The 21,678-nt window shown below is 47.8% G+C and overlaps 2 protein-coding genes across 2 annotated transcripts in view; one reads left to right on the top strand and one right to left on the bottom strand.

Annotated features, from left to right (window-relative positions):
• The window catches only part of LOC134983767 (zinc finger protein 585A-like), a 140,846-nt gene that overhangs the window by 78,543 nt on the left and 40,625 nt on the right, over window positions 1-21,678 (top strand). The gene's annotated exons all lie outside the window — the stretch shown is intronic.
• On the bottom strand, window positions 823-6,652 carry LOC134983765 (oocyte zinc finger protein XlCOF22-like). Its single transcript, XM_063949407.1, has 4 exons — window positions 6,580-6,652; window positions 6,364-6,461; window positions 5,833-6,079; window positions 823-2,373 (listed from the first exon to the last, which is right to left on the bottom strand). The coding sequence occupies exons 1-4, from the start codon at window positions 6,611-6,613 to the stop codon at window positions 1,154-1,156; spliced, it is 1,599 nt and encodes a 532-aa protein (XP_063805477.1). The 5' UTR covers window positions 6,614-6,652; the 3' UTR covers window positions 823-1,153.

Genomic DNA, 21,678 nt, shown 5'->3' with positions numbered 1-21,678 from the left:
GAACATTAATGAAACGCGTGAGTCACAATCATCAGTCTGCTTGTGGTCTCCAGAGTGGAGGTCTCTTGGACTGTGTGAGGCAGCAGGTTCCATGGTCAGGGCTACAATGCTAAAAGATCATCCTCAAGTGAATTAATGGAGATTCTTGGTGCTGCTGGTTAGGTCCTTTATCTGTAGATGGATGTAACCAGGGCAGTAAGGAGGCAGAAGTTGCTTCTGGTACCATGGACCCTGGTCATGTAGGGCTGGGAGAGTCAGTAAGATTATGTAATACAGTCCCCATCTTATAGGCAGCCGGTGGAAGGAGCAGAGAAAGGGTGTTATGTGGCGGAACGGGAAGGTTAGGTACAAGCTACAAGCGGTGCAATTCTTTTGCTGGGAGACCCAGGTAGAGGGTATGGCAGTAGCCTATGCGTGATGATACAAGTGCATGTATGACTTCAGGTAGATCTTCGAAAAGAATCAGGTGCTTGATTTTGGATATGGTCCACTGATGAAAGAACGAGGATTCGAATATTGTGTCAGACAGAATCCAAGACAATGCCAAGACTCCGCCCATGACCAGCATTTTGTAACTGAACCCCAAAGCGTAACTTCAGTTGGTTGGTGAAGCTGTAGTCTTGACCTTTGTTTGTGAGCTTCTATCATAAAGACCTCTGTTACTCAAGGACTGAGTCACAGGGGCAGATGTATTAAGCCTGGAAAAGTGATAAACCAGTGATAAATGTAATGTGATAACACACCAGCCAATCAGCTCCAAAATTTAAATTTACGGTTAGGAGCTGATTGGCTGCTGCATTATCACCTTGCATTTATCACTGCTTTATCACTTCTCCAGGCTTAATACATCTGCCCCACAGACAACTACCATCACCCACACCTGGAGCTCAGCTAGACAGACACTTAGGATTAGTATTGGGTTTCCGAGTACACAGAGAAAAAGACAGGTCATCTGCACAGCAGTGGTAGACAAGAGCATGACGTCTTATTGTTTCACCCAGTGGCAGCAAAAAGCATAGGACATAGGATAAGAACCTTGAGGAAAATTGCATGGCAAAGGTGATGAGAATAAAAAGGATCCTCACCTGTGTGATGTCTATTGTGTGAAACAGAGCTGATTTACTTCTCAAACTCAGAGCATGGATATGACCTCTCACCTGTGACTTCTCTGATGAGTAACAAGATTTGATTTCAGTGTAAAACATTTTCCACACTCAGAACATGGAAATGGTTTCTCACCTGTGTGACTTCTCTGATGTGTTATCAGATTTGATTGCTGTGTAAAACATTTCCGACACTCAGAACATGAAAATGGTTTCTCACCTGTGTGACTTCTCTGATGTGTAACAAGTTTTGATTTATGTGCAAAACATTTCCCACACTCAGAACATGGAAATAGTTTCTCACCTGTGTGACTTCTCTGATGTGTAACATGTTCTGATTTCAGTGTAAAACATTTCCCACATTCAGAACATGAAAATGGTTTCTCACTTGTGTGACTTTTCTGATGTGTAACAAGATTTGATTTCAGTGTAAAACATTTCCCACACTCAGAACATGGAAATGGTTTCTCACCTGTGTGACTTCTCTGATGTGTAATCAGATTTGATTGCTGTGTAAAACATTTCCCACAATCAGAACATGAAAATGGTTTCTCACCTGTGTGACTTCTCCGATGTGCAACAAGATCTGATTTATGTGCATAACATTTCGCACACTCAGAACATGAAAATGGTTTTTCACCTGTGTGACTTCTCCGATGTGTAACAAGATCTGATTTATGTGCAAAACATTTTGCACACTCAGAACATGGAAATGGTTTCTCACCTGTGTGACATCTCTGATGTTTAACAAGATGTGATTTCAGTGTAAAACATTTCCCACACTCAGAACATGGAAATGGTTTCTCACCTGAGTGACTTCTCCGATGTGTAACAAGATCTGATTTATGTGCAAAACATTTCCCACACTCAGAACATGGAAATGGCCTCTCACCTGTGTGACTTCGCTGATGTATAACAAGAGCTGATTTGTATGTAAAACATTTCCCACACTCGGAACATAGAAATGGACTCTCACCTGCCTTACCTGTCTGTGAGTTAAGAGCCTTTGTGTTCTGTGGAAAACATTTGGCATCTACAGAACAGGGAAACACTGTATCTACTGTCAGAGCTGTAACAGATGCACCAATATCAGAGTGATCAGGAGAACATTCCCCAGGATCAGAGGGATCAGCTGATAGAGCTGGATGTATAATTGGGGTAATGGGGTTATCTCCTGGAGAATCCGGTCTACTGTCATTATCTTTTATGTTACAATCCGGGGATAACATTAGATGTCCTTCTGAGATGTTCCTGCTTGTGTGTCCATCTGCTGGAAGTAAAATACATTATGCACAAATAAACTTGAATGAAACAAATTAAATATTGTAGTTTATGTTCAAAAATGGCAAATTACTATAAATGAGTAGAGAAGACCCAGGATATTACATGGTACATTATATAATTCTGTAACTGACATTAACCAGTACTATAGTTCTAGCATTGCTTTTATGTTTAATTAAAAATACTAGGAAGCTTGGACTGGAGTATAATAAACACTCAAAGACTGTGGGGAGGAGACTGGTAAAATTTCTGGGCGGGTGACACACAGTGACATGATGTTAGGAGGAGAGTAGGAGTATAATAGGGGCTGATGGCTCCTGATGTATGAGATACACCAGAGAGTGTGGGGAGGAGACTGGTCAGATCTCTGGGCTGGTAACACACAGTGACATGATGTGAGGGTAGAGCAGGAGTATATTAGGGGCTCATGGCTCCGGATGTATGAGATACACCAGAGAGTGTGGGGAGGAGACTGGTCAGATCTCTGGGCTGGTAACACACAGTGACATGATGTGAGGGTAGAGCAGGAGTATAATAGGGGCTGATGGCTCCTGATGTATGAGATACACCAGAGAGTGTGGAGGAGACTGGTCAGATCTCTGGGCTGGTAACACACAGTGACATGATGTGAGGGGGAGAGCAGGAGTATATTAGGGGCTCATGGCTCCGGATGTATGAGATACACCAGAGAGTGTGGGGAGGAGACTGGTCAGATCTCTGGGCTGGTAACACACAGTGACATGATGTGAGGTGGAGAGCAGGAGTATAATAGGGGCTGATGGCTCCTGATGTATGAGATACACCAGAGAGTGTGGAGGAGACTGGTCAGATCTCTGGGCTGGTAACACACAGTGGCATGATGTGAGGGGGAGAGCAGGAGTATATTAGGGGCTCATGGCTCCGGATGTATGAGATACACCAGAGAGTGTGGGGAGGAGACTGGTCAGATCTCTGGGCTGGTAACACACAGTGACATGATGTGAGGGTAGAGCAGGAGTATATTAGGGGCTCATGGCTCCGGATGTATGAGATACACCAGGGAGTGTGGGGAGGAGACTGGTCAGATCTCTGGGCTGGTAACTCAGTGACATGATGTGAGGGGGAGAGCAGAAATATAATAGTGGCTGATGGCTCCTGATGTATGAGATACACCAGAGAGTGTGGGGAGGAGACTGGTCAGATCTCTGGGCTGGTAACACACAGTGACATGATGTGAGGGTAGAGCAGGAGTATATTAGGGGCTCATGGCTCCGGATGTATGAGATACACCAGAGAGTGTGGGGAGGAGACTGGTCAGATCTCTGGGCTGGTAACTCAGTGACATGATGTGAGGGGGAGAGCAGAAATATAATAGTGGCTGATGGCTCCTGATGTATGAGATACACCAGAGAGTGTGGGGAGGAGACTGGTCAGATATCTGGGCTGGTAACTCAGTGACATGATGTGAGGGGGAGAGTAGGAGTATAATAGGGGCTGATGGCTACTGATGTATGAGATACACCAGAGAGTGTGTGGAGGAGACTGGTCAGATCTCTGGGCTGGTCAGTGACATGATGTTAGGAGGAGAGTAGGAGTATAATAGGGGCTGATGGCTCCTGATGTATGAGATAAAATAGAGAGTGTGGGGAGGAGATTGGTCAGATCTCTGGGCTGGTAACACACAGTGACATGATGTGAGGGGGAGAGCAGGAGTATAATAGGGGCTGATGGCTCCTGATGTATGAGATACACCAGAGAGTGTGGGGAGGAGACTGGTCAGATCTCTGGGCTGGTAACACACAGTGACATGATGTGAGGGGGAGAGCAGGAGTATAATAGGGGCTCATGGCTCCGGATGTATGAGATACACCAGAGAGTGTGGGGAGGAGACTGGTCAGATCTCTGGGCTGGTAACTCAGTGACATGATGTGAGGGGGAGAGCAGAAATATAATAGTGGCTGATGGCTCCTGATGTATGAGATACACCAGAGAGTGTGGGGAGGAGACTGGTCAGATCTCTGGGCTGGTAACACACAGTGACATGATGTGAGGGTAGAGCAGGAGTATATTAGGGGCTCATGGCTCCGGATGTATGAGATACACCAGAGAGTGTGGGGAGGAGACTGGTCAGATCTCTGGGCTGGTAACTCAGTGACATGATGTGAGGGGGAGAGCAGAAATATAATAGTGGCTGATGGCTCCTGATGTATGAGATACACCAGAGAGTGTGGGGAGGAGACTGGTCAGATCTCTGGGCTGGTAACACACAGTGACATGATGTGAGGGTAGAGCAGGAGTATATTAGGGGCTCATGGCTCCGGATGTATGAGATACACCAGGGAGTGTGGGGAGGAGACTGGTCAGATCTCTGGGCTGGTAACTCAGTGACATGATGTGAGGGGGAGAGCAGAAATATAATAGTGGCTGATGGCTCCTGATGTATGAGATACACCAGAGAGTGTGGGGAGGAGACTGGTCAGATCTCTGGGCTGGTAACACACTGTGAGGGTAGAGCAGGAGTATATTAGGGGCTCATGGCTCCGGATGTATGAGATACACCAGAGAGTGTGGGGAGGAGACTGGTCAGATCTCTGGGCTGGTAACTCAGTGACATGATGTGAGGGGGAGAGCAGAAATATAATAGTGGCTGATGGCTCCTGATGTATGAGATACACCAGAGAGTGTGGGGAGGAGACTGGTCAGATATCTGGGCTGGTAACTCAGTGACATGATGTGAGGGGGAGAGTAGGAGTATAATAGGGGCTGATGGCTACTGATGTATGAGATACACCAGAGAGTGTGTGGAGGAGACTGGTCAGATCTCTGGGCTGGTCAGTGACATGATGTTAGGAGGAGAGTAGGAGTATAATAGGGGCTGATGGCTCCTGATGTATGAGATAAAATAGAGAGTGTGGGGAGGAGATTGGTCAGATCTCTGGGCTGGTAACACACAGTGACATGATGTGAGGGGGAGAGCAGGAGTATAATAGGGGCTGATGGCTCCTGATGTATGAGATACACCAGAGAGTGTGGGGAGGAGACTGGTCAGATCTCTGGGCTGGTAACACACAGTGACATGATGTGAGGGGGAGAGCAGGAGTATAATAGGGGCTGATGGCTCCTGATGTATGAGACACACCAGAGAGTGTGGGGAGGAGACTGGTCAGATCTCTGGGCTGGTAACACACAGTGACATGATGAGGGTAGAGCAGGAGTATAATGGGGGCTGATGGATCCTGATGTATGAGATACACCAGAGAGTGTGGGGAGGAGACTGGTCAGATCTCTGGGCTGGTAACACAGTGATATGATGTGAGGGGGTGAGGAGTATAATAGGGGCTGATGGGCAGATACATTTTCCTCATTAGTATGTACTGACAGAGGGTGTAGGATAAGAGATTGCTGTAGTGACTGAGAAAGGAGACTATGTGACTCTTTTCTGTAATAAGTGTTTATTACTCACCTGTGCTGATATCTGTAGGGATTTCCTCCTCCTTACATTGCTGATCACCCCTCACATACGTCTCTTCTTCTCCCTCTTTATCTTCTGCCTTCATATCAGTCACATACGTCTCTTCTTCTCCCTCTATATCTTCTGCCTTTATATCAGTCACATACGTCTCTTCTTCCTCTATATCTTCTGCCTTTATATCAGTCACATACGCCTCTTCTTCTCCCTCTATATCTTCTGCCTTTATATCTGACAGATCTTCTACCTATATAACCCCAAAAAACAATATATAATGACACTTATATAGAGTCAAATGAAGCGGAGGTGAAATAGTATAACACACACGCAACTTTTTTACAGATCTTATAGCAGGGATGGGAAACCTTTTGCCCTCCAGCTGTTAATGAACTACACATACCAGCATGCCCTGCATCAGTTTTGCAATTTGGTTAAGCTAAAACTGTTGCAGAGCATGCTGGGATGTTCTCCATCCCTGTCATACAGAGACAGTCACTTTGGTATATGGGTGAGACCCTAAATCCCACCTACCTGATCCTCCTGTGGGGTCCTGTGAGTCTCCTCTGTACAATACTGGGAATACAGAGGACGGGGACATCTCTCTGGGGTATCTCTGTTACTGGGTCCATCTGTAGGAGACACACAGTGACTGAGTACAGTGTATATATGTGATTATCAGATGATGTGTGTATATAGGGGCCCCCATACCTGCTCTCCCCTGTACAATATATGACAGTCTCCTCTTACCCAGTGATGTGAGGGGCCGGTGATTCTCCATCATCACGTCCTTGTACAGACCCCTGTGTTCCTCTATATACTCTCCCCTCCTGCATGGAGACATAGACAGTGACATCCTGACACCTTATAGGAACCTGACACACAGTGATACAGTCATCACCCAGACACATCCCCTGGTGTTACTGTATAATGCCCCATTCCCAGTAGTCACCTCTCCAGTCATCACCCAGACACGTCCCCTGGTGTTACTGTATAATGCCCCATTCCCAGCAGTCACCTCTGCAGTCATCACCCAGACACGTCCCCTGGTGTTACTGTATAATGTCCCATTCCCAGCAGTCACCTTTCCAGTCATCACCCAGACACATCCCCTGGTGTTACTGTATAATGTCACATTCCCAGCAGTCACCTCTCCAGTCATCACCCAGACACGTCCCCCGGGGTTACTGTATAATGTCCCATTCCCGGCAGCCACCTCTCCAGTCATCACCCAGACACATTCCCTGGTGTTACTGTATAATGTCCCATTCCCAGCAGTCACCTCTTCAGTCATCACCCAGACACATCCCCTGGTGTTACTGTATAATGTCCCATTCCCAGCAGTCACCTCTCCAGTCATCACCCAGACACGTCCCCTGGTGTTACTGTATAATGTCCCATTCCCAGCAGTCACCTCTCCAGTCATCACCCAGACACGTCCCCTGGTGTTACTGTATAATGTCCCATTCCCAGCAGTCACATCTCCAGTCATCACCCAGACACATCCCCCGGTGTTACTGTATAATGTCCCATTCCCAGCAGTCACCTCTCCTGTCATCACCCAGACACATCCCTGATGTTACTGTATAATTTCCCATTCCCAGCAGTCACCTCTCCAGTCATCACCGACACATCCCCTGGTGTTACTGAATAATGTCCCATTCCCAGCAGTCACCTCTCCAGTCACCACCCAGACACATCCCCTGGTGTTATTGTATAATACCCCATTCCCAGCAGTCACCTCTCCAGTCAGCAGCTGAATGATCTTGTTGGTGATTTCCAGGATCTTCTGGTCATTGTGTCTCTCATGCATCCGCGAGTAAGGAGGAGGCACTGTGATGGGGCTCTGAGTCCTGCTCAGTCCTCCTGACACAAGTGGACAGCTGCTGGGTGTCTTACACTCACTGGATGTCTTCACTACTGTGTAATCCTGTGTAATGAGGGAAACATCAAATACCAATGTATATACTCCCAGATCCCCCTCACCTCCCCAGTCATGTCCCAGTATTATTACTATAGATATAAGTGACATCACTGTTACACTCCCAGACCCCCTCACCTCCACAGTCATGTCCTTGTATTATTTCTAAATATATACGTGACATCACTGTGCCGCTCTCAGATCCCCTCAGCTCCCCAGTCATGTCCCTGTGTTATTAATATAGATATAAGTGATCACTGTTACACTCCCAGACCCCCTCACCTCCCCAGTCATGTCCCAGTATTATTACTATAGATATAAGTGATGTCACTGTGACGCTCCCAGATCCCCTCACCTCCCCAGTCATGTCCCTGTATTATTACTATAGATATAAGTGGTCACTGTTACACTCCCAGACCCCCTCACCTCCTCAGTCATGTCCCAGTATTATTACTATAGATATAAGTGATGTCACGGTGACGCTCGCAGACCCCCTCACCTCTCCAGTCATGTCCAGGTATTATTACTATAGATAAGTGATGTCACTGTGACGCTCCCAGATCCCCTTACCTCTCCAGTCATGTCCCTGTATTATTACTATAGCTATATGTGACGTTACTATCACACTCCGAGATCCCCTCACTTCCTCAGTCATTTCCCTGTATAATTCAAAAAAAGGGAAAATTACCCGAGGGTAACTGTCTCCAGGCGCTGATTGGGTAGGTTCAACACCGCAGCTAAACCAAAGAGATGGTAAGTATCGGTCTGTCTCTCTCTATCTATCTATTCTGTCTGTTGCAATGTGTAAAAAGGGGACGCTGTCTGCTATAATGTGTAAAAAGGGGACGCTGTCTGCTGTAATGTGTAAAAAGGGGGAAGCTGTCGGCTGTAATGTGTAAAAAGAGGTACGCTGTCTGCTGTAATGTGTAAAAAGAGGGACGCTGTCTGCCGTAATGTGTAAAAAGGGCTCTATCTGGTGTAGTGGCGCTAATGTGCAGCGTAATTTGAATAATGGAGACTACTGTGCACCGTAGTATGAATTGGTATTATTTTGTGGCCACGCCCCTTCCCCATGAAGCCATGCCCATATATATTTTTTCCCCGCACCTACTGTGCGTACTGCCCCTATCTTGTATTGGGGGGAGGGGGGCGCCAGTGCTGTTTCTTGTACACAGTACTAAAATGCCTAGTTACGGCATTGTGAAGAGGGAGCATACAAAGTAAAGGTACAGTACTTTTTATTCCAGTTATGCAACGTAGACAAATAGAAGAAAAAACATATTGGAAATTATGTGGTAAAATCACACACAAAACTAAAAATAACAACACAAATTGCAGTTAATGTTATTTCATTTTTAGAGGGCAACACTACAAAACAACACTAACTAAAGGAGTCACCTTAAAGTGTTCTATACACACACTAACTGCATTCTATATAACAGACACATACTGTAGCTACAGGTCCCACCTAGGCCACTCCCACTAATCACACACAGTAGAAATGTGCAGAGTATGCTACATGCAGTACTGTACACACCAGATGACAGTCAGTGCAGCTCCTGATGTGCCAGTGGCTATTCGAGGGCATTGATTTATCACTTTGTCCAACACTTATTAACAGTAATCTATTTAATTTATCAAAACAACAAGTATGATATGCCTATGGGAGGGCCACACACAATTGCAGATTAGTAGTGTGCAGCATTAATAGACCTAGAGCAGCAGGAATGGTGCACTGCAGTGCAGAGCCAAACTCCTGCGGTTCCCCTGTGCAGAGGTCCCAGCCAGCAGTATCACACAGAGACTGCTGCATGCTGTGCACAGGGGTGTGCTGCCAGTGCCGATGAGCCTTGTCCTCTGCACCAGTGTAGGGCGGCAGGCAGGCTCAGCTTACCCATGAGAGAAGGGTAGATCAGCTGTGTGATAACAGTGCAGATCATACTCACTGTATACAGTATAGAGTATATAGAGCTGAGGCACAGAAAAGGGATGTTACAGGACCTTACCTAGCCAGAGCACTGGAGGATTAGGAGCATGAAGGCAGCGGCAGTGCCGACTGCTCTGTCGGAAGTGAGCTGTCTGAACTTCCTGGTCAGGTCCTGGATAGGTCAGCTGATCATCATTGAGGCAGATGTAGTAGCTGTCTCCCGTGGTCTGTTTTCTCTATGAGATTATTGGCCACGGCAGAGCCCCGCCCCCCTTCACTAGGCAGTCCTTACTATCACAGGGAAGGCTGATGCTGCCTCACGCCTCTCTCTGTGTCTTCCTGGAGCACCACAACACACGTGAGTCTAGATTATAAAAATTATTTGACGAATACAAAGATTATACTTACAAGTTAGAAATATTTACTTTGTACTGTCCAGATGATTTTTATAATAAAAACTCTGTATCTATTGTATGGCAGAAGAGGCACTGCCTCCCCTGACAGCACGTCCCTGGAACTTGGATGTGCAGAACACCTTTCAAGAACATCTGGACTTCAAGGAGAGAAGCCAATTGTTTCTGAAAGAAAATAGACAAGGCCCAAATCTGGACTCTTATGGAGCCTAGGCGTAGGCCCACATTCACTCCCAATTGCAGAAAAAGCAGGAAACGTCCCAGATGAAATTCCCCCGTAGAATATTGTTTGCTCTCCTCCAGAAATGTTGGTAATGTTTACACGTTAACCCCTTTCTTGCTTGGATCATAGTCGGAATGACCTTGTCAGGAATCCCTCTCCTGACTAGAATCAGCCGTTCAACTTCCATTCCGATAAATGTAGCCGCGGTAAGTCTTGATACACGAACGGGCCCTGTTGTAGAAGATCCTCGCGAAGAGGTAAAGGCCACGGATCTTCGAGGAGCATCTCGAGAAGATCCACATACCAGGCCCTTCATGGACAGTCAGGAGCAATGAGGATTGCTTGAACCTTTTCCCTTTTTATTCTGTTTAGAATGCTTGGGATCAGAGGAAGTGGAGGAAACACGTACACCAGATGGTAGACCCACGGAGTTCCCAGAGCGTCTACCGCCACTGCTTGTGGATCTCTCGACCTGGAACAATTCCGCTTGAGTTTATTGTTGAGTCGAGATATAGGTGGATATCCCCACCGACGTGTCAACCACTGGAACACCTCCAGGCGAAGGCCCCATTCCCCCGGGTCCAGATCGTATCTGCTGAGTAAGTCTGTTTCCCAGTTGTCCACTCCCAGGATAAAGACCACCGACACCATTGCATGTTTTTCCGCCCAGAGGAGAATTATTGACACCTCTGACATTGCGGCTCTGCCCTGTTGGTTTATGTACGTCAATGCCGTCACATTGTCCGACTGGACCTGAATAGCCTGATTCTGAAAAAGAAATGCAGCTTGCTGAAAAGCGTTGTATATATCCCTAAGTTCCAGGATGTTTATTGGAAGGATGACTTCCTGACTTGACCACCTTCCCTGAAACTGTACCTCCTGGGTGACTGCGCCCCAACCTTTGAGGCTTGCTTTTGTGGTTAGCAGTATCCAATTCTGAATCCCAAACCTGCGGCTCTCGACAAGGTGAGCAGTCTGTAGCCACCACAGGAGGGAGATCCTGGCTTTAGGGGACAAAAGAATCCCCTGGTGCATGTGAAGATGTGATCCAAACAATTTGTCCAACAGATCCAGCTGGAAGGGTCTCACATGAAACCTCCCATACTGAATTGCTTCGTAAGAAGCCACAATTTTCCCCAGAAGGCGTATGCAGAGATGCACTGAGATTCAAGTCAGCTTCAAGACAGCCCGAACCATCCACTGGATTACAATCGCCTTTTCCAAGGGGAGGAATACTTTCTGAGATTCTGTGTCCAGTATCATTTTAGGAACTGAAGCCTCTGCATTGGTTCTAGGTGAGATTTTGGAAAATTCAGAATCCACCCATGAGCCAGAAGTAGTCTGGTCGAGAGGGCAATGCTCTCCAACAGTTGTTCCCTGGACAGTGCCTTTATCAGAAGATCGTCCAGGTACGGAATTATGTTCCCTCCTTGTTTGCGGAGTAGTAACATCATCTCTGCCATCACTTTGGTGAACACCCTTGGTGCCGTGGAGAGAACTGATAGTGACAGTCCTGCAGTGCAATCGAAGATAAGTCTGGTGAATAGGCCAGATCGGAATATGAAAGTACGCATCCTTGATATCCAGAGACACTAGGAATTCCCCCTCCTCCAGACATGAGATCACCGATCTCAGAGACTCCATCTTGAATTTGAGCACCGATAAGTATGGGTTCAATGACTTGAGATTCAGAATCAGTGTTACTGAACTGTCTGGCTTCGGTACTACAAACAAGCTGGAATAGTAACCCTTGTTTTGTAGATGAGGTAGAACTGGAACAATGACTTGGGTCTGTAACAGTTTTTGAATGGCATCCTGTTAGGTTATTCTTGCACCTTGTGAATCTGGTAAGCCTGATTTGAAGAATCTGTGAAGTGGGAGCTCCTGGAACTCCAGTCTGTAGCCCTGGGATATAAGGTCTATGACCCAGGGATCCTGGCACTATCTTGTCCTGATGTGACTGAAGAATTTTAGCCGGGCTCCCACCTGACAGACTTCCAGGCATTGCGGTCCACCGTCATGCGGAAGGTTTTGAGGAAGCAGAGCCTGAACTCTGTTCCTGCGACCCTGAAGTAGCAGGTTTCCGTGGTTTACCTCTAGCACATCTGGCGGCGGCAGAAGAACCTCTGGCCTTGCCCCTATACTTGGCCATCCGAAAGGACTGTAGGTTGGGTGCTGAAGAGGTTTTCCTAGCTGGGGGAGCTGCAGAAAGAAGGTATGTGTACTTACCCACAGTAGCTTTGGAGATACATTTGTCAAGTTCATCTCCAAATAAGGTTTTGCCTGTGAAAGGTAGGCCTTCCACGCCTTTCCTGGAGTCCACTGGCATAGCCATAAACCCCTGTGTACCGACACTGCCATAGCTGTAGTGCATGCATTAAGCAGGCCTATCTCTTTTATGGCTTCCACCATAAAGTTTGCAGAGTCCTGTATACGTTGCAGGAGCAAAATAATCTCCCCTTGAGGCAAGGTATCTAACCCCTCAATTATGTTACCTGACCATTTAGCAATGGCTCGTGTAATCCACCCACATGCTATAATGGGTTTCTGGGCCACCCCTGAAGCTGTATACAAAGATTTAAGTGTAGAATCAATTTTACAATCAGACGTTTCTTAGGGAGGCTGCACCCAGGACAGGCAATACAATTTTTCACGAGAGCAACTACTATTGGTGGATTTTCCCATTTTTTCCTATCCTCAGGAGGAAAAAGAAAAAGATGATAACAACCGTTTAGGGATTTACCCATGGTTCTTCAAACAGGGTATTTAGTTCCTTTGACACAGGAAAAGTGACTGAGGATTTCTTCTTTATATTAAAATGAGATTCCTCAATCTCATCCGTCACCTTATCAGGGATATTCAGAACTTCTCTGATAGCTTCTATGAGAGCCTCTATTCCCTGCGACAGAGTACCCTCCCCCATCTCTGAGTCCACCTCACCCTCCTCCATGTCCGATCCCTCATCATCAGAGGCAGACTGCAGGATATGGACCAAAGTACGTTTTTGCGGAAAATGGCAGGGGACTGAGACGCTGATTTGAGTACTGAGTCTCTTTTCAGAAACTCAGACATGGATTGTCTTAATTGTAACATTTGATTGTCTTAAGTATTGTGTCTCTTTCTCGTTCCGAGCGGGTGATTCAGACCTGATCGTAGATGTGCTAAATTTTTAGCACAACTACGACCAGCTTCTCTGACATGCGAGGGAATGCCCAGCACAGGGCTAGTCCGCCCAGCATGTCAGGCCCTCCCCCGTCGTACAAGTACAAAAGCATCGCACAGCGGCCATGCTTTTGTACTGTAGGAGTAGCTCTCAGCCAGCGCAGTTCTCGCGCACTGGCTGGGAGTTACTCATCGCTGCTTGGGTCGCAGCGGTTGCGTGTGACATCACACAGCTGACACTGCCCGCCCACGGCACGATCCGGGCACGCCTGCGTTGCACGGACCGCACCCCCTAAATGGCGGCTAAATGCCTCTGGCCCGCACAGCGACCGCCTCTGCCTGTCAGTCGCTGGGCAGTTCAGGCCTGATCGCTGCTGTGTCAACATGCACATCACCGATCAGGTCTGAATTAGCCCCCGAGATAACTTAGTATAAATGGAAGAAATCATTCCCCTAATGGAGTCCAGCCATGCGGGTTCAGCCCCACTAGCCTGGGAAGGGATACTACACTGAGTGCACACTAGTGACCCCCTGGGCAAGAGGAACGCTGTTCCTTACATGAAACACACTCTTTGCCTGACATACTGTATAGTGACAGCATACACACACACACACACAAACAGGAAAAGGTTAAATGCACAATTAACCCACAAAGAGCCCTTCCAGGGAGACACAGAGATTATGGAACCAGCACACGGCGCCCTTATCGCTGATGTCAAGCTTAGCCGGGTCGCAGACTAATAACCTAGATTAAGGACTTCGTACACTAATAATCGCTCTCCCCTGCTATGACCCCCGGGTACCGCTGAAGTAATCTGGAGTCTCTCCAGAGGAGCTGCGCTTCCCTGTCAGTCAGCGTCTGTATAGCTGCAGTAGGGAAAATGGTGCCTGTGAGCTGCTGGATCGGCTCATGCTGAAGCCCCGCCCCTTCAATGGCACGCAGTCTTCCCGTTCTTCTTTATACTGGCTGTATGTCTTATGTGCATAAAATGGATACCAACTCCTTTTATGTCTTTGTTGCCAGTCTAGGTACTGTGTCCGCTGCTCAGCCATAATGGCCGGCGAACCACTAACTAGGACGCAGGCTTAGTACTCACCACTCTTCATTCTTCTGGCTCTGTTAGGGGTGGCGTCATGCTGCGGGAATGTACGCTCATCGTGGTGGGGCTTGCAAATAGTTCCCTCAGGAACTAGTGTCCTGTCAGCGGGGAACAGGACCATTAACCCTGAGAGAGGTTGGGCCATTAACCCCCCTAAATCCCACGAAGCAGGCAGGCTGGTGCCAACCAGTCCTGCCTGAAAATAACAAACTCAGAAACTAAATGTAGAAAACTCTTCAGGAGCTTCCAGAGATGTGACCGTCTCCTTCGGGCACATTTTCTAAACTGAGTCTGGTAGGAGGAGCATAGAGGGAGGAGCCAGCGCACACTATCATTTTCTTAAAGTGCCCAAGGCTCCTAGTGAACCCGTCTATACCCCATGGTACTAATGTGGATCCCACTATCCTCTAGGACGTAAGATAAATCAGTTCCGCTATTACGTCTGTGAAAACCCTCGGGGCTGTCGAGAGGTCAAAGGGCGGTGCCTGGATCCGACACTGAGAGTTCTTTGGGGCAAACCGTAGGAGTACCTGATGTGTAGGTCAGATTGGGAAGTAGAGCTATGTGTTCTTAAAATCAAATGACACCAAGAACTCAGACTCTTCCAAGGCCGCGATTACCACCGTTAGTGAATCCTCTTGAATCCGTAGACTATTAGGTATGGATTCAGGGAATTCAGTTGCAGGATGTGACTGACCGAGTTGTCCGTCATTAGGGACCACCAATAAATTTGAGAAGAACAGTTCCTTTGATGTGTTGGAACTGGAACAATGACTTCTGCTTCCAGGAGCCTGTGAATAGCCGCTTGCAGAGTTACCTGTTTTTTTAGGGAAGCTGCCAACCTGTGTGGAAAATTCTGAGAGGAGGAGTATCGAGCTCTAGTTTGTAACCCCCCCAGATCAGGTCCCTGACCGAGGCGTCTCGGCAGGTGCCTTCCCAGATGTGACTGAAAATTCTGGGACACGCTCCCACCTTGGGATCCCTGAGAATAGGGGAGGGAGTCCTGCTGCAGGTTCTGATGGGTAGTAGTGGCTCCCTGACATCTATGACCTCTGGCACCTCTGCGTTTGAGGCTCCCCTGGCTCTACCTCTAAACCCTGTAAGCTGAAAAGGACCAGTGTATGTGCTCTTGGAGGTGGGACTGCAGAAGGGAGATAAGCAGACTTACCTACCGTGACCTGTGATAGCCACTTATTCAATTTTGATCCAAACAGGGCATCTCCTGCGTATGGAAAGCCTGCTCCACCTCTCTGACTCTGCATCCGCTGTCCATTGATAGTCACAAAATCCTATGCGCCGAAAATGCTTTCGAGGATCACCTGGAGTGAGCAGTCCTACATCCCTGGATGCCTCAGAGATAGACTGCTGATTTTTATGTATAAGGATTTCTTTAAGGAAGAGAGTTCCTGGGATCAAAAGTACGATCGGCTTTGATAACTGGGTAACCGAAGGATCCACTGTTGGTGGATTTTTCCCTAGTTCCCTACTGTCAAAAGGAAAAGGAAAAGAAAGTAGAATTGTCCTAGGGATTTAAACTTCTTATCCGACTTTGAACTGTGGCTATCTAGTTCCAGTGATACCAGAAAGGTCACACAGGGACTCTCTTGTCTACCAAATAGGAAGGCTGCTGCAGCTCACCTTTCTTCTTGGGTAATTGTGAGACTCCCATCACAGTCTCTAGTAGAGATTCAAGCCCTTGTGGGAAGATTCAGTCTGTTTTCTCCTCAGCTTCCACAAATGTGCCTCTCTCTAGAGGTGGCATATCACCACGATTTTAGTACTGCAGGGAGTGACCGTTCTTTTGTTACCCTGTCCATGACTAAAAACTAAAACTCTTTGCCGCATTCTGCTCTCAGATAGGTTCAGGGGTGTGTAATGGGGTGTGTAATGTGTGCGAATGAAGGATTTCCCTATCTCTCCTGGCAGCTGCCAATTCTGAGGATAGGTCAGCCATAAATCCTGTTAAAGCCGACACCCAAATCGGTATGGTCTCCTGAGTTGTGATGGCTGGCTGTGAAGCAGACTGCTGCCAACACTGCTCAATTTGATGATATATCTGCAGTGACTGTGAAGCAGACTGCTGCCGACACTGCTCAGACTGATGATATATCTGCAGTGGCTGGCTGTGAAACCGACTGCTGCCGACACTGCTCAGTCTGATGATATATCTGCAGTGACTGTGAAGCAGACTGCTGCCAACACTGCTCAGTCGGTTGATATATCTGCAGTGGCTGACTGTGAAGCAGATTGCTGCCGACACTGCTCAGTCGGTTGATATATCTGCAGTGGCTGATTGTGAAGCAGATTGCTGACAACACTGCTCAGTCTGGATTCCACAGGGAATAACATTGGGGTGCAGGTAAAAGAGATGACAACAGTTAGTAGCCACAGACACCACATTCTCACGACAGGAGAAAGTACCAGCAGCTAATGCCATACAAACCCAAAGAAGCTAAGTGCGTCAGGGTGGGTGCCTTGTGGAATCCAGTGTACCTCGCAGAAAGAGATTAAACAAAGGTAAGTTCTTACTATAAACCTCCTTTTCTGCAGCGGGGTACACTGAATACCACAGGGAATAACATCGGGGATGTCCTAAAGCAGTTCCTCATGGGAGGGGATGCACTGTAGTGGGCACAAGAACCCGGCGTCCAAAGGAAGCATCCTGGGAGGCAGAATATAAAAGGCATAGAACCTAATGAACATGTTCACTGAGGACCACGTAGGCGCTTTGCACAATTGTTCAAGGGACGTGCCACGGCGGGCCGTCCAAGAAGGTCCAACAGACCGAGTAGAATGGGCCTTGATAGTAAAAGGAGCTGAAAGTCCAATCTGTAAATAAGCTTGTGCAATCACCATACTAATCAATCTGGCCAAGGTCTGCTTATTCGCAGGCCAGCCATGTTTGTGAAAACCAAAAAGAACAAAGAGAGAATCAGATCTCCTAAGGTAGCGGTTCTCTTCACATAGATACGGAGAACCCATACCACATCCAAAGACCGCTTTTTGGAGGACAAATCAGGAGAGATAAAGGCCGGAACCACAATATCTTGGTTAAGGTGGAAAGATGACACCACCTTAGGTAGATAACCAGGGCGAGTTCTTAGAACCGCACGGTCACTGTGAAAAATCAGGAAGGGAGACCTACAGGATAAGGCACCCAAGTCTGAAACCCATCTAGAAGAGGCAATAGCCAGCAAAAACAAGACCTTAAGTGTAAGCCATTTAAGGTCCACAGGCTCAAGAGGTTCAAACGGAGACTCTTGTAGGGCATCCAGAACAACCAACAAATCCCAAGGAACCACAGGAGGAACATAGGGAGGTTAAATCCGTAAAACACTCTGAGTGAAGGTATGAACGTCAGGCACAGTCGCAATTTTTCCCCTGAAACCACACCGACAAGGCTGAGACATGAACCTTGAGGGAGGCCAGACAAAGGCCTGATTCCAGGCCCTGTTGCAGAAATGCCAAAAGGTTGGCAGTACTGAACTTGTATGCATCAAAATTCTTAGCCGCGCACAGGGTGAAGAATTCCAGACTCTATAATAAATCCAAGCCGAAGCCGGTTTACGGGCTTTCAACATCATTTGAATGACCGCCTCAGAAAAACCTTTGGCCCTCAGAACTGAAGCTTCAAGAGCCACGCCGTCAAAGCCAGTCGGGCCAAATCCTGGTAGAGACAGGGGCCCTGAATGAGGTGGTCTGGGCGTTGCGGAAGCAAAAGAGGGTGCTCTATCGAGAGACCCTGTAGGTCTAAGAACCAATGCCGTCTGGGCCACGCTGGAGCAATCAGAAGTAGTATTCCTCCTTCTTGCTTGAACTTCCTTATCACCCTGGGCAGAAGTGACACCGGAGGGAACACGTACGGCAGCCGAAAGTTCCATGGAATTGCCAGTGCATCCATGAACGCTGCTTGAAGATCCCTTGTTCTTGCACCGAAGACCGGAACCTTGTGATTGTGTCGAGACACCATCAGGTCTACATATGGTAGGCCCCACTTGTACACTAGGAGTTGAAATACTTCTGACTGAAGGGCTCCACTCTCCGGTGTGTACATCCTGACGACTGAGGACCTCCGCTTCCCAGTTGAGGACCCAGGAATGAACACTGCCAATATGGCTGGCAGATGGTGTTCCACCCATTGAAGAATCTTTGACACTTCCATCATTGCCATGTGGCTTCGCATGCTGCCTTGATGATTTATGTACACCACTGTGGTGGCATTGTCCGACCTTACTTGAACAGGCCTGTTCTGTAACAGAGGCAGGGCCAGTATCAAAGCATCTCTAGAATATTTATTGGAAGAAGAGATTCCTCCCTGTTCCACCGACCCTGAAGAGAGTGTTGCTATAACACCGCGCCCCAACCCCGCAGACTGGCATTCATCTTTAGAAGGACCCAGTTGGAGATCCAGAAGGGATGACCCCTGCTCAATTGTTGGTCCTGTAGCCACCAGCTCAGTGACAGATAAAGTTCCGGAATCAAGGAGATCGTGTTAGATCTGATCCAGTGAGGCAGGCCATCCCACTTGACCAGGATTAGCTTCTGCAGAGGACGAGAGTGAAATTGAGCGTACTCTACCATGTCGAAAGCCAACTCCATGAGGCCAAGTACTTGCATCGCCGAGTGTACCGACACTCACGGACAAGAAAGGAAGTATCTTATCTTGTCCTGAAGCTGCAGGACCTTCTCTTGGGACAAGAGCAACCGTTGGTTGTGTGTGTCCAACAATGCCCCCAGGTGCACCATGCTCTGATCAGGCACCAGGGAGGATTTCTTCCAGTTGATGAGCCACCCATGTTCTTGTAGGAATTGGACCGTCAGTTCCAGATGATGGAGGAGAACCTCTGGGGAGTTTGCCAGGATCAACAAGTCGTCCAGATATGGCAGGATCCCGATACCCTGACGGCGGAGCAGAGCCGTCATAACCGCCATGACCATGGTGAAGATTCGCGGAGCCGTGGTCAGTCCAGAAGGTAAGGCCTGGAATTGATAATGTAGGTTGCCAATAGAAAACCGCAGGTATTGCTGATGTGACATGGCAATAGGTATATGTAGGTAAGCATCCTGGTATGTCCAGGGATACCATATAGTCCATGGGCTCCAAGTCCAGAACAATAGAGCGAAGAGTTTCCATACGGAACTTGGATACCTACACAAATTTGTTCAAAGACTTGAGGTTGAGAATGGGCTGGGAGGAACCATTCTGTTTCGGAACTAGGAACAATGTTGAATAGTACCCCCTGCCTCTCTGAGCCAGAAGCACTGGCACTATCACTCCTGTGTCCAGGAGGGATTGTACCACCAAATGGAGAGTTTTTGCTTTCACCGGATCCGAAGGTATATTTGTCTAGGAAAACTGGCGAGGGGACGTTTCTTGAAAGAGATGGCGTATCCATGAGTGACGACTTCCCTTACCCAGGAGTCCTAAGTGGTCTGTAACCATACCTGGGCAAACCGTAGTAGTCGGCCTCCCACCCTGGGATCCCCCAAGGGGAAGCCCGCCCCGTCATGCAGCAGGCTTATCTGGTTTGGAAGCAGGCTGATGGGAAGCCCAGGAACGTTTAGGTTTGGGCTTAGAGGTTTTGGAAGTGCGTGCCTGTTTCGGGTACGCCTGACCCTTTGCTTTTCTTGGAGGTCGAAAGGAACAAAAGATGGTACTTTTAGCCTTCGGAACCAAAGGATTAGTATGACGCAGACATGCAGTTTTAGCAGACGCTAAGTCAGCAACAATCTTGTTCAGATCTTCCCCAAAAAGGATGTCTCCTTTAAAAGGGATCACCTCCAAGGTATTTTTAGAGTCCAGATCCACAGACCAGGACCACAACCACAGAACCCTGCGTGCCATAATGGACATAGTAGACGCTTTGGCCGCCAGGACACCGGCATCAGAGGCCACCTCCTGAATATAATGAGAGGCTGTGATAATATATGAAAGACACTGTCTGTCAATATCAGAAAAATTAGAAGGTAGCTCCACTTCAACTTCTTGAATCCAGGCTTTAATAGCCTTCGCAGCCCAAGAAGCCACTACAGTATGCACAGCACCCGCTAGAGTGCAAATAGACTTTAAGCAACCCTCCATGCACTTATCCGTCGGTTCCTTCAGAGAGGTGACAGAAGTGACAAGCAGCATAGATAACACCACCAGACGCGCCACTTGCGAATCCACCGGCGGCGGTGTTTCCCAATTTTTACTTAACTCTGTAGCTGTCACGATCCGGGTTATTAGCCCCCATTATTTACCTGGTAAGTGCCTTCTGAGACTGGCCCAGCATTCCAGGCCTGGGTTCCACCTGCGCTGTCTGCGGGCAGCGCGCTGCATATCTGTATCTCAAGGTGCTCCTCTGTGATCGCAGCAGCTCTGACATGGCAACATTACACAAAACATCCATCTGTTTAAAGTATGGCGTCTCCTGCCCTCTGCGGCCTCCGCCGCCATTACTGCCGATTCTCACACATTAAATACAAACAGACTTTCCCTCCAGTTTCAAACATGGGCGCAGCCATGTTTGTTTTGCATCACATGTTGTTTTCAGCCTATCCACTGCAGTCTGGGCTCTGTGTAATTATCCAGCCAATCCCTGCTCACCAGCTGGTATAAATATCCTGCTCCGGGGCTGGATAAGGGTCAGTGCTTTGGTTGTCAATCCTGCATACATGTCTCTCCTGTTTGGTGAATTCTCAGCTTGACTTTCCAGGGATTCCAGCTCCTGTGATTCAGCTTCTCCAAGAGACCGGCACCAATTACCATTCATGCGGTGCAGCCTGACTCCTGCAGTGTTCCAGCTCTGCTTCCTGGCTTTCTACTGCGGTCCTGACGGGATCCGGTCTGAAGATCGACAGTGCCTAGGTCGACAATGTTTAGGTCGACCACTATTGGTCGACAGTCACTAGGTCGACATGGATGGAAGGTCGACAGGGTTTCTAGGTCGACATGTGCTAGGTCGACAGGTCTAAAGGTCGACATGAGTTTTTTTATTTTTTTTTCATTTTTTTTATTTTTTCATACTTAACGATCCATGTTGACTACGATTGGAACGGTAAAGTGTGCCGAGCGAAGCGGTAGCGGAGCGAAGGCACCATGCCCGAAGCATGGCGAGCGA

The sequence above is a fragment of the Pseudophryne corroboree genome (genome assembly GCF_028390025.1).
Source record: "Pseudophryne corroboree isolate aPseCor3 chromosome 3 unlocalized genomic scaffold, aPseCor3.hap2 SUPER_3_unloc_23, whole genome shotgun sequence".
In the NCBI taxonomy this organism is placed as follows: domain Eukaryota; kingdom Metazoa; phylum Chordata; class Amphibia; order Anura; family Myobatrachidae; genus Pseudophryne; species Pseudophryne corroboree.
Note: the sequence above shows the minus strand (reverse complement) of the source record. Positions and strands in the feature narration are given on the sequence as shown.

Coding starts and splice junctions, on each gene's coding strand:
- LOC134983765 (XM_063949407.1), bottom strand. CDS start 6,613: ATGATGGAGAATCACCGGCCCCTCACATCACTGG. Junction 6,462..6,579: donor CCGGCCCCTCACATCACTGG/GTAAGAGGAGAC, acceptor TGTCTCCTACAG/ATGGACCCAGTAACAGAGAT. Junction 6,080..6,363: donor GGACCCCACAGGAGGATCAG/GTAGGTGGGATT, acceptor GGGGTTATATAG/GTAGAAGATCTGTCAGATAT.